The sequence below is a fragment of the Panicum virgatum genome, chromosome 4K, assembly GCF_016808335.1.
Source record: "Panicum virgatum strain AP13 chromosome 4K, P.virgatum_v5, whole genome shotgun sequence".
Lineage (NCBI taxonomy): Eukaryota > Viridiplantae > Streptophyta > Magnoliopsida > Poales > Poaceae > Panicum > Panicum virgatum.
The window spans coordinates 4,792,047-4,809,855 of NC_053139.1; the positions used below are offsets into that span (position 1 = coordinate 4,792,047).

The 17,809-nt window shown below is 45.0% G+C and overlaps 1 protein-coding gene and 1 long non-coding RNA gene across 3 annotated transcripts; both read right to left on the reverse strand.

Annotated features, from left to right (window-relative positions):
* Positions 1 to 16: 16 nt before the first annotated feature.
* LOC120702683 (ABC transporter C family member 10-like) lies at positions 17 to 10,181 on the reverse strand. Of its 2 annotated transcripts, none has more exons than XM_039986575.1 (13): positions 9,910 to 10,181; positions 8,761 to 8,803; positions 6,565 to 8,597; positions 5,838 to 6,158; positions 5,673 to 5,759; positions 4,792 to 5,388; positions 4,532 to 4,696; positions 4,077 to 4,371; positions 3,292 to 3,506; positions 2,918 to 3,223; positions 2,535 to 2,598; positions 1,546 to 1,785; positions 17 to 577 (listed from the first exon to the last, which is right to left on the reverse strand). In XM_039986575.1, exons 2-13 carry the CDS (start codon positions 8,774 to 8,776, stop codon positions 468 to 470), a joined length of 4,449 nt encoding a protein of 1,482 aa, XP_039842509.1. In that variant the 5' UTR covers positions 8,777 to 8,803; positions 9,910 to 10,181; the 3' UTR covers positions 17 to 467. The 2 variants fall into 2 exon arrangements, with proteins under 2 accessions (XP_039842509.1, XP_039842510.1); XM_039986576.1 differs by having other exon boundaries at positions 8,761 to 8,806; positions 9,910 to 10,118.
* A 4,820-nt stretch (positions 10,182 to 15,001) lies between these two features.
* On the reverse strand, positions 15,002 to 15,842 carry LOC120705007. Its single transcript, XR_005687748.1, has 3 exons — positions 15,730 to 15,842; positions 15,325 to 15,422; positions 15,002 to 15,153 (listed from the first exon to the last, which is right to left on the reverse strand). It is a non-coding gene; the product is annotated as an uncharacterized LOC120705007 (long non-coding RNA).
* Between the last annotated feature and the right edge of the window lie 1,967 nt (positions 15,843 to 17,809).

Genomic DNA, 17,809 nt, shown 5'->3' on the forward strand with positions numbered 1-17,809 from the left:
CACTTGCATAAAGCTCTTCTGAACAAGGATGCATACTTAATCAAGAAAATAATTACCGCAACAGAAATATCATGCATCATATGGCTCCAGTTACTAAAGGCAAAAAACTGAACACAGCGGAGCTGAGAAGCCTTGGTTGCAATAAAAATTATATACACAGTGATTTATTGGACATTGAAGATACAGAAGTATCCCCCCTCTCTACGGAGGAGGGCTGAAGCATCCACACCCCCCTTCTCATCAGCTCAAGTAATCCCAGCCTGCAAAGATCAAAAGCCATAGCTGCAGACTTGAACAAGTGCCTCCCCATCAGCCTTTAAAAGCTTACTATTAGCTCAGGTTTCATTTTGTTTTGAACCAAGCGACGACCTCTGACACAAGCTGCGCACGCTGCTCAAAACTTCAGGCACAAATTCCTGTGCCTCTTTCTAGATACTGCAGGGAGTAAACATGCATAATCCATAACTTTAAATATTTCCGTTTGATGTGTATGACCAGTATTCTTTGACAAGCTCACGGAAGAGAGATCCTTCAGTTTCCATGAGCTTCATGGGTTTGTCATACTCCACTACTTTCCCTGAAAGCAAATTGAACTCATTAGTATGAACAATTAAGTAAATATATATGCTGCATTACTGTCCTGAAAAAGACTGTTTCATAATCCAAAAACATGGAGAAGGAAAGCAAAAGGTCCATCTGTTGCTTCTAGAAAAAAAATAAAAAAGATATTTTAGTTTTGAGCTGTTGGATGAATGATGAATCATCAGCTGGCTGGTTGAAATGACGGCAAGCTTCTGGCATCCTTTGTGACAAGAGGGTGCCACAAAAGCTGAAAGGCAAATTCTATAGGACAGCAATTTGTCCGGCGATGTTATACGGTGCTGAATGTTGGCCTACAAAAAGGCGACATGTGCAGCAATTGAGTGTAGCAGAGATGCGGATGTTGCGGTGGTTTTGCGGGCACACAAGGAGGGATAGAGTCCGGAACGAAGTTATTCGGGATAGGGTCAGGGTGGCACCAATTGAGGAGAAACTTACTCAGCATCGGCTGAGATGGTTTGGACATGTCCAACGAAGGCCTCCTGAGGCGCCGGTGCGTAATGGGGTTCTTGAGCGGGTCGATAATGTAAAGAGGGGTAGAGGTAGACCTAAACTGACGTGGGATGAGTTGGTTAAGAGAGACCTTAAGGATTGGAATATCTCTAAAGAGATAGCTTTGGATAGGAGCGCTTGGAGACTAGCTATCAATGTGCCTGAACCTTGAACTTATTTCTTTCGGGTTTCATCTCTAGCCTACCCCAACTTGCTTGGGAAAAAAGGCTATGTTGTTGTTGTTGTTGGATGAATGATGAATCACAACAAACTTAGTAGGGAATTGATGCAGAAAAGGCTAAATTAGTGAAGAGGGAAGTCTTTTTTTTTTACTTATACCAACAATTTATTTGGTTTCAGCCATACTCTAGACTTTGAGCTGTCCTGGTTGGATACACAATTACTACAATGGGATCATTGTATTTCTACTAAATTGTTGAGAAGAAAACATACCGTCACTCATTGCAAGTACCATGGAGCAGTCCATAACAGTTGGTATACGATGTGCGACCGTGATAACAGTGCAATCTTTGAATTCTGTCCTGATTGTTTTCTGAAGTATAGCATCAGTTGCATTGTCTATAGAAGCTGTGGCCTCATCGAGAACTAAGATGCGGCATCTTCTCAAAAGAGCACGTCCCAAACAAAAGAGCTGCCTTTGACCCATGCTCCAGTTCGACCCATCTTCGACAACTATACAGCAAGATGTCGGTTAGTACAGCATCAAAGATAATTGCACTATAATGCTGGCCAAGGTAAAAAAAAAAAGACACCATCCCTAAAAACTTTGCCAAATATATTGTCATTTAACCAGAAGTTCTTTATACCACTTCTAAGTTCTAACTCATCAATAATCAATACAACCAATTGCCTGTTCTACTCCCCCCCCACACACCCCCACAAAAAAAAAACAGAAAAGGAAACGGCTGTTCTCTGCATGCCTTAGAGCATCTCCAAGAGACTCTTCATATCTTTCATAGTTTACATAAATAGAGATTTTCGTGAAAAATGCTCTCCAACAACTTCTTCAATTGGATATCTAAATATAAACATTCTCTATTCCGGATTTCTCTCTAGCCAAAGATGGAGAATGAGAATGGCTCTCTAGACTACCTACGAAATATTGAAAAGTTGTTGGAAAGTATAAGGATATAAAAAACGATTTTTACTCAAGTGACTCTCTAAATGATGATTTAGAGTGTAGATTTTACAAAGGCTCTTGGAGATGCTCTTACAAAGGAAGTTCAAAGCAGATTATAAAGCAAAAGGTTCGCATTTTTTGTGGCATATGTAATTTCACCCCTAGTCTGGTTCTAAATACTTGTATAAATCGAATAAAGAGACCCATTTTCAGTTTGATAATGGAGCAGACACCATTGCACAATTTGTTAAGAACTCAGGAAACTGAAGTACAGAATTACAGAGGAAACAAGGTCTCCTACCAATTGAATCCAATCCATGTTCCTTCTCCTGGACAGCCTCAAGCAGCTGACATTTGTCGAGAACCTGTATCAGAGTAGCAACTAACCACTTTAGTGATCCCTTTTGAAGTTTGAAGATGTACAGATGTCATCAGAAGATGCCATCCACAAATTCAGTTTATTCACCCCATTTCGATAGTATTTTTTGAAATTTTGGGATTGTTGACCATTAGTATCTCACAGTAACCGAACTAAATTTTCTAGGGCAACAATAGAGGAAGTGACCTCACAATTTCAACATTACATATGGTTCCATCAAAGTAATTCTTTATCACGGTAACTTATCTGAACAGCTAGTATGCTGATAGGAAAAAATACAAACAGGCAAGAAAATAACATGTTACCTCCCATATTTGCTGGTCCGAGAACTTCCCAAGTGGATCTAGATTATATCTTATGGTACCGTGAAAAAGTGTTGGGTCTTGTGGAATGATGCCCAAACGAGAACGCAGATCATGTAACCCTATTGTTGTGATATCTACAGAGTCTATTATTATTTTGCCTCCAGCTGGCTCAACTAGACGAAACAATGCGCCAATTAAAGTTGTCTTGCCACTTCCTGTTCGTCCAACTATGCCAATCTTATCCCCACCTTCAAATGTGCAAGTGATTCCATGCAAGACAAGAGGAGCATCTTGCCTATACCTAATCTGTCGAATGAAAATAATTTATGTTAATTTTCTGGAACCATACATATAAATATTTATCTTTCTGTTACCTTCAAATCTCTAAGCTCCACCCTGCCAGCTTGGGGCCAGTCTGGTGATGGCCGATTTTCTTCGATAGTCTCTGCCGCTTCACTTGGTATATCCATGTACTGGTTCACCCTTTCCACAGAGATGATTTGATTTGCAAGCTGGCACTGATTTTGGATGGAGAAAACAAAGGACATATTTAAGGACAGGCCATACGACAATGCCATTCCTACAAAGCCTGCACAGGTACAAATTGGAATAATTAGTATTTCTAGTGGAAATATTGCACAGGTACATAGATAATACAAGTGCCTACAGTTTTGTATTTGCCAATTTGTGCATAATCCCGGCTTTGGAATTTTGTACTTAGGCCCAAATGTTAATGAGACAAATCCAGTCGGAAGAGGGAAAAAAAGAATTTCATTTTTTATTTTTTGCGCGGGGGACAGGCTCCATCATGCTTCTTATCAATAAGCAGAAATGGTAGTTGAGAAATGTTCTACATTATTCACTAAACATGTCTTGCCTGACAGGCTTGCAAAAAAACTTAATGTTACTCATGATTCATCATTATCAAGTACAGATAGAAAGATCTTGATATTCATGGCTTGCTTCCAGAAAGCTATCGAGACTTATCAAAGAAAACAAATGCATCTAACAGTTCGTTGCTGATCAAATCTAAGAATGAAAAAGCTTGGCTTGCTGTTTTTTTTTTCACACACAAGAAAAAAAATTGCAGCGCATCTAACAATTTGTTGCAGATCAGATGCAAGAAGAAAGGTTAGGCTTGCTGTTATAGTTTGCTCACCAGGGCTAAAAGTTCCGGGAGGAAGAAGAGCCATGACAAAGGCAGAAAAGGAAAGAACTGCAGCACTCATTGTCTCCAGACGTTGAATCAGCCATTCAGTTGCTGCAAAGTTATAGAAGTATGGACCAGCATTCTTGTCTACAAGCTCCAAATTTTTCTCAAAGAAACGATCCTCTTCCTCAAAGGCCCTTATAGTTATAGCCCCTGCAACCGATTCGCCCAAGTGATTAGCCAGAGCAGATTTGGTAGTACCATTGATCCTCATCAATTCCTTAGCTGAAGCTAAATAGTAGCTCTGCATGATCAAAACCAAGATATTTCAGTCAATTGCAATTGTGAATAGTAGACTGTTTGTTGTTCAAAAAAATAGTAGACCGTTCACCCCTTGGACGAAAATAGCAGCAAATCGCACTAATTGATAAATGGTATATGAATGAAACAAATCACACATTTACCTGCAGCCTGATTGCCAAAACTATCATTGGCACTGCGATGAACAGAACTTGCCAGGTAACAACAGCCAGTACCCCCAGATTGCTATATGCATTTAAGCTGGCACTAATGCTAAACATGAAGGCAAATGGAACATCAAGGTCAACAATACTCAAATCTGAAGTAACCTGCATGGAAAAATATCAAGTTGATAATCAATGAATAGAAAATTCCCAAATGTAAATAGAACTTTTGTCTTTCCAATTCATTTCTGGATTCTTACCCTACTCAGTACCCTTCCTAAAGGGGTGGAATCAAAAAAGGACATCGGTGCGCGAAATAATGAGTTGAGTAACTGGGAAAACAAAGACCTTGATGTCCGAACCCCAAGAAAAACCATCGCTATCGATCTAGATAGCAAGAAGAACATCGTACAAATTCCGATAGTGATGTAAACAGAAATCAACTTCAGTGTACTAACATCAGTACTCTGGACATTAGCTGCCATCCACGAGTTTTGTGATATTTGCCCAGCTATGAAAATCATGTGGGAAATAACACAAATAGAGGCATATAGGTAGCCTTTACTCTGACACAGGTAAAGGATATAAGGCTTGAGACCTGTATCACCGATTTCCCTTTCTTCTGTCTTGATCAGTTGATCAGCTGGTGATGGCTTCACAATTTCTCTATATCTGCTTCCATGAGTATCATTTGTCTCCTTGATTGAAATTTCGTTTGCTCTGTTGGTGGGTACTTCGTTAAGATCTGAGCCACCAATAGTATCTTTGTGGGCATTTACAAGGTTTTGAAATTCTTGACAGTATGCCAATAGATCTTGATAAGGTGCAGATCTAATGATTTCACCATCTGACATTAACTGCCAAAAAGGAACACTAGTTTTAGATGTTATATCAACAAACAGAAGCAGTTGATAAATAAACATAAATCATGGCCTCGTGGAGGGATGAACATCTTGGCATACTTTTTATTCTCTAAGTGTTTATTGGTCCTGAAATTCATCACATCATGCTTAATGCTGATATTTCTATTATCATTTAGTTACTAGCGAGAAAGTTGAACCAATAAATTCATCTTAGTTATGAAAACTTGCTTCCTGCAAAAATCCGTATCCACACGCAAAGTAATTATGTGAAAGCATACCAGAATGGAATCAAACACAGGGAGAAAATCGACTTGATGCGTCACCAGAAGAACAGTCTTGTCTGATAGAGCTCCCATGACATATTCCTATAAAAAGGGCCAGCACTTTAAAATAGTCTACAGTCAAATAGTATATTGAATTCAAAATTATTCGGTGGTCCTTACATTAAAAAGACTTGTTGCTGTATGGGCATCAACAGCACTGAAAGGGTCATCAAGAAGATAGATGTCTGCATTTTGGTATAACGCACGAGCAAGTTGAACACGCTGCTTCTGGCCACCACTGAGATTTACCCCTCTCTCCCCAATTTGAGTAAGGTCTCCATATGGCAACATTTCAAGGTCCTTTACTAAAGAGCACCTCTCAAGCGTTTCTTGGTATCTTTGCTTGTTCATTGAAGACCCAAAGAGAATATTGTCTTGCACAGTTCCTGTTTGGATCCATGCATTCTGAGAAACATATGCAATTTTTCCACAAACTTGAATCTGAAATATGTGGCAACAATTAACCAGTTTGAGTTTAAGTTGCTAGGAAAAGGAAAAAAATAACATATGCTAGCACTATCGTTGAGCAAAAATAATTGTAACAACTGTGCCAAACTTATGATGTTACTGTGCAAAATAATTAGCAACTGAGGTTCTGAAGTGTACTCTGATAAGGTAACATTTGTTGGCACTATTATCAAGAAAAATGTTTATTGCTCAGTTGTCAGTTATATGGAAATGTTGTGCTTGCAATTGAGTGGTAAAGCATATAAATAAATTGCACTATGATAAAAAGGAACTCAATGAAAGTGTCATTTTCTTGAAGGAAGAAGACTATATCATAAAATTCGAAAACATCTAGCATTTTCTATTTCATAAAAATATGAAGGTAACAGAAAAAGCATACCGTGCCTTCAGTTTTTGGGACCTCTCCAAGAACTGCAGCCAAAAGTGTTGATTTTCCTGATCCTACCTCGCCACAGATTGCAACCTTCTCTCCAGCTTTGACTACCAAATTTATATTCTTTAGAATTGGTTTTGATGGGTTCTCATCCCATGAGAAACTGCAGGAGTTCATCACTATTGGAAACTCGGTGCCCACACAGTATTTCTTCCTAACTTCTCCATTCAGCTCAGGTGCATCAAGAAACTTTATTATCCTGGTGAAAGCAACTTTAGCTTGTATCACAACCCCAATAACATCAGGTATCTGCCTAATTGGATCTTGAACAAGGCGGAGAGTTGCTACAAAAGTGAAGACGTTGCTAGCATCAAGAGGAATGTTCAACAGATAGCACGCCAGGAATGTTGCAGCCGAAACCAAGACTGGTGATGACCAGAACAGGAAACTGTTGTATGCTCTCCTAAGCTGGAATGCTGACAGCCACTTGTATTCAACCTCTCTTAATCCTTCAATGACCTTCTTGAAATGAGCTTCCCATGCATAAAGTTTCAATACCTTCATATGAATTAAGGACTCTGTCATTGCCTTCAGTCTCACGTCTTGTGCTTCCATAAGTCTACTCTGAAATTTGTGTTGCAGCTTGGCCAGTGGAGCATTGACAAGTACAGTGATGATGATGACAGCAAGTGATGCAATCATAGCAAGACCAACTGCATTATACAGAATTGCTAGAGCAATGCAAAGTTGGACGCTTGTTGACCATGTCTGATGGAACCAGTATGGGAATTCCCCAATCCGGTAGGCGTCGACGGTGACATAGTTCATGATCTCTCCAGAAGAATGCTTCATTTTCGCTTTGTTTGATAGCTTCTGTTGTTTCTTATAGATAGCAGCTGATAGGAATGATCTCACTTGAAGTCCTAACCTTCGAGTACGGAAATACCACTGCCGTTGTGACAAAGATTCGCAACATTTGCAAACGAACAATGTAGCAGCCAGCACATAGCCTTCATATTTAAAGGACCCTTTACCAAGTGAAACATTGATGAATGCTTTCAGAAGCAATGGGCCTGAAGATATTGTGAGCACCTTAAGCAATGCAAACAAACCTGAGACAATGATCCCACTTCTGTGACAAGAAATGATTGTCCAGAAGACTGACAGAGTGCCATGTGGCTGCAACTGCTTCTTCTTGTTCAGCTTCTCCAGAAACATTACATACTGATTATATGCTCGATCTGAAGCACCTAAAAGTGGCATGTCTTCCTCCTCAAGGGGCTTCTCGTAACCCATCTTCATCAAAGGATTTAACCACCAAAATGTCATAACACTAAAAAATCCAGCTTTAGCAAATGGTGTTACATGAGTCCCAGAATCATCTGTACCATCAACTGCCTCTGCATTCAGGGGCTTATATAAAGCACTTCCAATTCTTCCATTACCATCTTCCCTGCTGATATGCCAAATTCCATAGACAAGGAGTACCAATGCGCCTGGTAGCAATAGAACGTCTAAACAACCCTTCATGGTGACAGCCTTTTCTGCAACCATGTTAACAACCGAGGAGCAGCAAATAAATGCAGCATATATGGTAAGCAGAACTGACCAAATCCGAACAGATGTGGCTCCAAGGAACTGCCTTTTGATGCTGAAAGCGATGCTGACAAGTATCAAACTGAATCCCTGAGACAAGGCCACCAACCACCAATGTGGCAGGTAAACTGCGGCATCCTGACTGAAGTTCATCCCCAGCATCCACAATCCAAGGCCAAGATAAACCAGACCCAAGCAGCCATTGAACACCACACCAGCCAACTGCAGCGGACCGTGGGCAACAAGCTGCCTCTCAGATGCTCTGCTCTTTGGAATTCTAACAAGTAGCTGGATTCCAAGCACGATGGCGACCAGAGCAGCAATGCCAAAGGCCAGAATATGATTCATGCAAGTGGAGGCGTCGAATAGTTCCCTCCACGCGCAGGAGTCTCCAGCCTGCTTGGAGCATATTGGGCTGCCGCACAAGTCCACCATCCAAGAACCTGACAAACAATTTCAAAGAAACCCCCTCAGAATAATCATTTTAAAGAATCAGTATGACATCGCTGTCTTGCAGAGGTTCTAACTTCTTAACAGCTACCAGCACAATGATCATGTACTGCAATAATTATGCAAGAAGAAGAGAAAGGAGAGAAGAGTACTAACTCGTTCGGGGACCCATGTGCGATGCACCCAATACTTCAGGCCCCTGCTGCGATCACGATGAACAGGAGTGCAGTTAGGAGAAAGAACAGATAAAAAGATCTGAAATTCATGTGAGGCAACTAGCTTTGCGGCACACAAGACATGAGAGACGCGTGCGAGAGATTCGCAGTAAACGGGGATGAATTTCAGTGTACTGAACTCACGACCGCAGTGTTCTTCGCAAGCCATTATCACAGCAACAAGAAAAAGAAAGAAAGAGAAAAAAAGAGAAATACATGCACCATGCATCAGTGATGATCGATCTGCCTAGCAAAGAAAAAAGGACGACCAAACGGGGTACCGCCTCGCCGCCCTCCGCGGCCCTGACAGATCCCAACCGGAAACTCTGAATCGAAGACAAAAAAAAGAATGAGCGAACACCTGACACGGAGGAAAACCCCAAACCCAAAACCCCGAGACGCAGCAGCACGACGATGGTAACTGACTATGGCATCGATCGATATCCCTCCCCCTTCCTCACCGGGAGCCCCCCGGGCCGCCGCTCGTAGACGATGCATATCAAGCAGCCACCGATCAACGATCGGATCAAAGGGGGAGGAAAAAAAAAGAAGAAGAAGACCTTCTCAAATCCTGAACTTTTTGTTTTTTGAAGTGATAAATCAAGAACCGAAGTACCGAACCCGTGGGCATTTACCTCCCCTATCAACCAAGCACGATCCCCAATAAAGCTCTTCTTTTTTCGCCCCCTACGAACCTCGTAGAATTCGATCCAAATCAAGCCAAACCGTTCTTCAGAACCATTAGTGATAGATGTCTTGGGTCCGCGTACGAACAAGCTGGCATGCACAGAAATCGCATCGCACCAATAACCTTTGCGACATGCAATCTAATCAGCCGATCAATCTCTTTCCTCGGACTGACGAAGCATCCAGCAGCCAGCGCCGCCGGACGGCCGGAGCAGCGTACGACCTGTGCAGGTGGTACGCCGCCGGCGGGATCCCGTCAAGGCACACCGCAACTGCAAGCGGTACGTAGTCGAAAGGGAGGAAGCGCGCGCGGCGGATCGCGTCGCCGGCTGGCACACCCCTCGCCCTGGGAACGCAAGGAAGGGGAGAGACTGAACGAGCGCGGCGTATTAGCTAAACTTGCCTGCTCCCGTGAACGCGATCACGTCGGCGACGATGATCGTATCGTCCTCGCGGGGGACGCGTCCCCCCGCGTGATCTTCTCAAACGCTGCCTCGCCGCCGGGCTCGCCCTCGAGGTGTTCGAGCTTGTGCCTCTACTCCTCTCCCTCACCGTCTCGCTCGCAGCATGGTCCGGCCCGGCTCGCTGGAGTGGGGATCGGCCGCCCAGCCCGCTGCTTTATTACAGAGTGGGGAGAGGAGGAGGAGGAGCGCATGTGCTTGTGCCCGGCTGGCTATTCCCGGAGGCGACGTGACGCCGGCCGCGCGCGGGTACGGTGGTCTCCTGCTGGCACTGTCACTGCTCACGTCGCCGCTCGCGGCTGGTGGTGGTGGAGGGGCAGGGCCGGGGCCCGGTAGGCCTCGTCGCTTGTTCACTCGCGCGCGCGGCGGCCAATGCGACGCGACGCCGACGTGCCGTGCCCCGCGTCGCTTCCCCTCCCCGTCCGCCCAGTCATGCCCTCGCCGCGCGTTCTGCAGCTGGCAGCGCCCGGGCACGTGCTTCCCCGGCATAAATGTTAGGTTCGGCTGGCTACGGGTCCAGTCCAAGCCGGCCGGGCCGGAGCCTACGTGCGACTGGCCGGCTGGCCGGCCGGCCGTGTCAGTGTGTCACGAGCAGTCGTTGCAGGCAGACGGGCAAAGTGAGCTCGTGGCACTGGCAGACTTGACCTCCGTACGCCATGGCTCGCCAGTCACCACTGCTGCTACGGCCAAAAACCTTTTGTCCCTTGGGTCGGAGCACACGACGAGGACGACGGCGACGGCGTGGGACGCGTGCGCAACTGTGCCTGGCTCGGGGTGGCTGTGGCTGGGTGCCGCGGGGCGCGGGCCATGCGCTTGTGGTTTGTAGGTTCGGTCGCACGCTGATCACGATGAGATTCAGTGGGAGGGTGGTCCGGTCTGGCTAGGGTAAAAAGTGTTGTACGGAGTACTACTGGGGTAGAACAAGCATGTCTCATCGTGATTGAAACAATCGTTTCATCATGGGGAATATTGCTCTCTTTGGAACCAAATGTTTTGATGATTGACGCTCTGTTGGGCTGCAACCAGCCAATATTATTTTTTTCTCACACCAAACCAGCACCACCAGCCAGCCAGCCAACAATACTGAGCCGAACAGAGTGTGAGAAGAAAAAGAAGAAAATATTCCGTAGTAAGAAAAAGTATCTTGGTATTAATAACATGGTGTGTGCATCTAAAACACTTCTTCTATAATAATCTACCGAAATTATTGACAGTCGAGTCGTAGGCGACATAAAGTCAATAAAGTCGCCACGATGGCTTCTAAAATAATACTACTTTTGCCCGTGCCGCGTATATACAGTATATAGCCATGTTTGGATCCTCCATAATAGTCTCTTTTAGCTAGCTAAAGATTAGCTGACTTGTCGTTAGCTAGGTCTGTGTGGATCCATCAACTAATTGTTAATTGTTAATGTGAATAGACCACACTACCCTTATGTTTTTGAGCTAGGACTTGTTCAGCTCGCTGTTGGGGGTAGTAAAGTCTTTTGACTCTGGGTTTAAGCAGCTAAATGAGATAACACTGTTTCAATTAGCTGCTAGGAGATCTTTAGTTGCTCAATTAGCTGTCCTATTTGGATTCACAACAGCTAGATTTAGCTAGCTATAATCATTAGCTATTAGCTTCCAAAAACAGGACCATATTCGAGGACTCCAGGTTGATAGCTGTAGCCAATAATCCCACTTCCCCCGTGAACCTGCATGCAACAGGACTAGCTAGCAGTACGTACTAGTACGCAACCGCCGCGGATCGTGCACGACCTGCGGCCTGCCTGTCTGGCCAAATAGGCAAATACAACTATACAAGGCCTTGTATTTTTTGAGGAAAACAAGGCCTTGTATTTGAGTGGTAAATCTGTAGATGGCCGAGTTAATCTACACCGCTCCTCCCCCTCTCCGGCCATCGTCATCCACCGTCGTCGTCGTCGTCGTCTTGCCAGTGTACCAATGCAACCCTCGTCGTCCCAACCACCAACCATGCATTTCTCTAGCCGGAGGATAAGCAAAAAACAACTAACGCTGCGATCGAGAGCGGCGACAAACGCTCGATCCGACACTCAACTCCCCCCGCGTCAGGGCTGAGGACAGCAGCGACGACACGACAACGACTACGAGGCGTTGGTGAACAAGCACTCGCCGCCGTCGCGGCGTCGTCGTCGTCGTCTCGCCATGCGCACGCCGCGGGGGCGAAAGGAACCCCACCGTGCCACGCCGCGCGCGAGTTCCACGCACAAGGCCGAGCACCCCCCACCACCACCACGTACGCAGCGTCGAGGTGCGCGCCGGCCAGAGGCCAGCCGCTACACCGGCGGAATCCGCAGTGCGGATGACCAGAGGCGGAACTCCACGGCAGGCGGGCGATGGGTCGCCGGCGTCGGTGGCGCTGCTCGACGACCGTCCCGAGCGCCGGCGTCCGTCAGCAAGAAGCGCGGGCCCTCTGGCCGCGAGTTCAACGGCGGGAAAATGAAGGACGGGCGCCAACAATTCGCATCAGAAAGATGGTGAGCGATTCGGCATGTACATACCTTAACTGGAGTTGATGCAGCACTCCCGTTGGTGGAGAATGTTTGGTTCTCTTCTTCTCAGTGGCAAGAACAAATGCTGATGGGTAAGTGGAGGAACAAAAACTCCTCTTGCTTACCGTCCTTTTTCTTGATACTGGCCGAACTTGGTATAAAGCGGACGTGGCTGATAACGTGTTTAAAGTAGCCCGCAGGGATCGAATGTAAACGAGAGGCATATTGAGAGCGTGGAATATAATGAATCTTTTCTTGATATGAGGAGTCTGCATACATAGACTTGACAAAGGGGTGTTACGAAAGGACATCAACGAAGACATTCGGTTGATTGCTGATCTCCAAGATTAAAGACCAAGCGAACTGCTGGATGGCGGCGGGCGCCAAGCGCTTGACGGCACTCTTGGCTTAGTCCAAACTCTGTTCTTTTCATTTCTTCTTGCTGGGTTTTGTTTCTGTTCTTTTCTTTGAAGCCGGCCGATCTCCTTTTTGTGACAATATAAGCTTTGAGCTTTGTTTTGTGCTTTCTCTTTTGTACTTGCCTGTCAAGCACCTTTCTTTTTAATATAGTGGGCAGCTCTCCTGCCAGTTCATTTCAAAAAGAAGACATTCGGTTGATGAGATCACACCGGTTTATTTCTAGTAGCACCTAGCTCAGCGTGGGTGTGGCTGGGTATCGTGAGCCGTGCTTGTGGTTGTAGATTAGACTCGGTGCGGTGCAGTCACACGCTCACGATGAGATTCGGTGAACGGGTGTCCGGATTGGCTCGGGAAAAAGTTGTTCTATGGAGTCCCGAGGTAGAACATCACGTTTTCATCATGAAAAAAACAAGCGTTTCATTTTGGAACAAAAAAATATTATTCTGTCAGGAAACAAATGTTTTGATGATTGAGAAGAAAAGGAAGAAAATATTTCATTGTAAGAAAAAAATATCTAGGTTATTAACATGGTGAACACTTCTATATAATAACCTACTATCCAATTTTATTATTGACAATCGTAGACGACGTAACTGCTCTTTGATTGTCAATAAAGTCGCTACACGGTGGCTTCTAAAAATACGACTTTTTTGCCCATGCGTGTAAGGTAGGTTGTCCATTGAACAACCCCGGTGAACCGGGGCGTGATGTAGGCATGCAAGCTTGCGGCAGTTCTACGGCTATGCTGAACATCCACGGATCGTGAGAGCGAGACTGATCGATCTAGCTGCTGATTATTCTGGCCTTGCCTGCGACCTGCCTGTCTGGGCAAATACATGCTGTAGTATAGGACACGTACGTAGACGCTACTATCCATAATCCAACGGAGGAAACGTATTTGACCAAAATACAGAGGCGGCCGTGTAGGAGTGGCAAGTTTCCTCACGCACCGCCCCTCCTCTCTCCGGCCATCGTCATCCACTCATCCACCGTCGTCGTCTTCTCCTTCCCAGCGGTGTACCAACCCTCGTCCCAACCATCAAGTAGCCATTTCTCTAGCAGGCCGGAGGATAAACAAAGCAACTGCGCGATCGGATCGAGAGCGCGCGGCGGCATGCACTGGATCCGACAGTAGTCAATCAATCTGCAAGGGGGCCGGAGCGGAGCGCCCCTAAATGCAACCCGCCGATCCTCCTGTGGTAGAGCAGGTTCTGGGGTCGAACCGCTCCCTCGAAATGGCTGCCCCGCCAGACCCACGGGTAGCCAGGGGCCGACCCCATTCGCACTGCTACATGTATCGCCCAACAAATAATTAAACATTCAGCTGCACGTATCGCCCATCGTCACATGTTGCAGGGCTAGCTGCTGCTGAGTGCTAATCTCCACATGTATCGCCCATCGTCTACACATTGCAGACTAGCTGCTGCTAAGTGCTGATCTCTCATGTGCCAACAAAGCAGCCAACAAATAAAACGAGCTTTGCATCATATTTGTCCAAAGCCTAAACAAGCAAGCAATAAAATAGAAAAAAAATCTCTAGACATTGCTTTCACCTTCATACATGGATTTGTAGTGAGAGAGAACCTACAGTTTTCATTTTGCAATGTCTCTTTAAGTGCAGCTTTTTTCTCATACAACAATGTAACCTAATGTCTGATTGCTTGTCCACATATCTGTAGTGAGAGAGAACCTACAGTTTTCATTTTGCAATGTCTCTTTAAGTGCAGCTTTTTTCTCATGAAAGACTTTCATGCATTCATTTTTGGCTGTAGTTCTGCATGGGACCTTGAATAGTGGGTTTAGACTTGACACAAAGCTTCTAAATCCATCATATTCTGTAACGAGAAATGGAAACCCATGTAAGGATATCATTCGCATAAGCTCTTTTCGTGATACATCTGGGTCATAGCTCCAATCCTTCAAACGACTACCACATGGAGATCTTAATGTGGAGCTCAAGTCTTGCACAATCCTAAGATTTCTAGTCCGTTTTTTTACATCTTTTCAAATGGGTCAGAAGAGAACTTGTCCCTGCACCTCGTTTGGCAGCCATCAGAGTATCACAATGTTTGCACCTTCCTTGCACAACTACCCCATCTTCGAGTACTGGTTCAAATTCTTTCCAACATTGGGATCTGAATTTTTTAGTTGCCCTTTCTATTGCTGCTCTAACAGATGGATCAGTGCCCTCAGATTGGTGAAGACTATTGTCAACCTCAATATCACACATATCAATATCTTCGTTGAAACCTATTGCAAAATGGGCAATGCTATCACATAGCTCTAGCATTGGTTCAAAATAAAATACAGCTCCAGCTAGTTAATCTTTGTTTAGCGTGTGCAATACTCGTCCTAAATCCACTAATTGGATTCATATGCTATAGCCAGCAGCTCGTATATAAATAAATAGCTCATACTCACCAACAGATGTTGTAGGTGAAGTGACAGGCTCCGGGGACCCCCCACGGTATGCTGTTGCGAGATCAGGACTCTCACGATTGAATGGTAGTCCGGAGAAGCTTGAGGTAGAAAAAGTTTTTTTTGTTAGTGCAATAAAGAACTAAAAATGTTAACCTAAGGAAGTTGAGCACTTCAGTAATGCAACCAACAGAAATGTTACTTTATATGCAGCAACTAAGAGTGACTCATAATGTCAAGAACTCTTAACATGCTATTTGCTTTGACTACTTTCTTTCGTTTATCTGCCACTGGATATCCTACTTTGGGCCATTTTCTGTTCATTTTTCTGTGCAACCAAACATCAAGAAATTGCTATTGGAAAAAGACATTTAGCATCTGAAGGAAAGGTTTCTGCAGATATCTCACCATGGATCACCATGCGATGAGAGAGGGGTGGGATCCAAGCTTTGGGAATTCTCCTTGTGGCGGCGAGGTGATGGACTCGGGGCTACTTGGTCCGAAGGCAATACCAATGGCGACGAAGGTAGCTCTTGAGATTCGAGACCAAGCAGCTAGCTACAAGAGGCGCGAGGGGCTCTTCTTGTAAAAGTACTGTCTTTGCATCAAGAAGATAATCGATCAGGTACAAGCTCATAGCAAAACAATTTGTATAAGAGACTGATCTCATTGCAACAATATTCCTGAAGCAGTTTTCAGTAGAATTAAGCATATAACTTTTATATCATCTGTGTCACAATGTAAAACATATTGTCATCAACGTCCTAGAAAACTAAATTCGGTCCAATTCAAGGCGTGTATCTTTTAATTGAAGAGTGTACTAGTTCAGAAGATTAGCTGAGTCCACAACAGTTTGATTTCGATCTGAGTTCTGCATTGGTTGGGTAGGTGTTGAAATTTGGAAAGTGTAACTAATAATGCTGTAATTAGTTCATTGTTTGTTCAGGTATTGAAATTTGGAAAGTCTAATTGTTTGTTTGTGTAACTAATAATGCAGTACTACTACAAATTAGAGCGCTTACTTAATCCAGCTCTGCAACCGTTGATCATTATTATACCTCGAGGAGGAGGTTGCGAGGGAACTGCTTGACGGAGAGCACATCGGCGACGATGGTGTCGGGGCGGAGCTTGTGGAAGGGGATGGCGCGGACGACGGCCTCCGTGGACAGGATGGAGCTGCAGATGAGCAGCACGTCCGGCTGCTCCTCGCAGAGCGCGTCGACGCTCGTGAAGAAGCGGATCCCGTGGCCGGTGCAGTAGTCGGAGTTGGCTTCTTCGGCTTCACCATGACCTTCTTCTCCGGCGCCTTGCGCTAGGTCCCGGCGGCGGCGGCCGCGGTCTTCTTCGGCTTGGCTGTGGCCGCGCTCTTCTTCGGCTTCGCGGCGGCCTTGGCCGGCTTGGCCGCGATGGTCTTGGCGGCTGCGGACTTGGCTTGGGAGCCTCCTTCTTGGCCGCGTCGGAGTCGCGCCGGGAGGACGGAGGGAGCGGCGGCGCTGGGTCGACCCCAGGGTCGATTTTGGTCAATTGGCATCACAACCCTAACGCCCCTCTTTTGTTTAGGGGTGAACCGCTTCGGCCCATGGGCTCTGGAACGGGTCGGAGCGACTTCACGAGAGGGCCGAACCGATCCCCTTTCAGGTTGACTCCATCAACTACATGCGTTGTTAGGGCCTACACGACGTCTTCGCGCCGAGGCAGGCTTTAAATTGTGCAGCCCATTAGCTATCTATCCATTCTACCCCTTATTAAAGACCAGGGTTTTATGCATCTTTTTATTGTTCTGTTATGTCTTTCACATATTACCCTGAAGGTTTCTTTTGTGAATGGTTCCTGTAGCACCACATAACACCTCCTTTTTTAATGATTTTTATGCTTTTAGCATAATTAATGCAACTTTCACGATATAATCTAGGAACTGAATTTCTAGATGCGTGTGCTTCCAAAAATGTTATAATCTAGTCTTAGGTTCCCCGTGGAAGCTTCTTTTTATAGGGTTATTTATTTTCCTTGCATGTTTGTGTGTGGTATGATTTTCTAAGGGTTTAATAATCCCAAAGTATTGCCCAAAGACCATAGAAACATTAGAAAATTATACAGATGCTCGGAAAACTCTGGAAAAATAATAAATATCTATGGTTATAAATAAGACCATCTCTTTTTTTGCTCGTTGCGCTCTCCTTCATGCTTTAGGTTTATTTACTCGAAGTAAAAATCAGAAGTAACACTAATGCATGAAATTTCTTTGGCCCATCAGACATCACATATCGGGATTTTTTTGTGACCGCCCTGAATGGCAAATATTATACCACCTTGCCCAAAGCATTACTGCCAAACAATCAACTATAGGCTTATTTGCACGACCCGAAGTCAGCATATTCTCTCCTTTTGCTGCTGAACAAGCATGGAGCAGTGCACCTTCGCGATGAAGCATCACACAGCTTGTCCTTTTTTGACTATTGTTGCTCCTGAAGCGCACATCACAATTCAG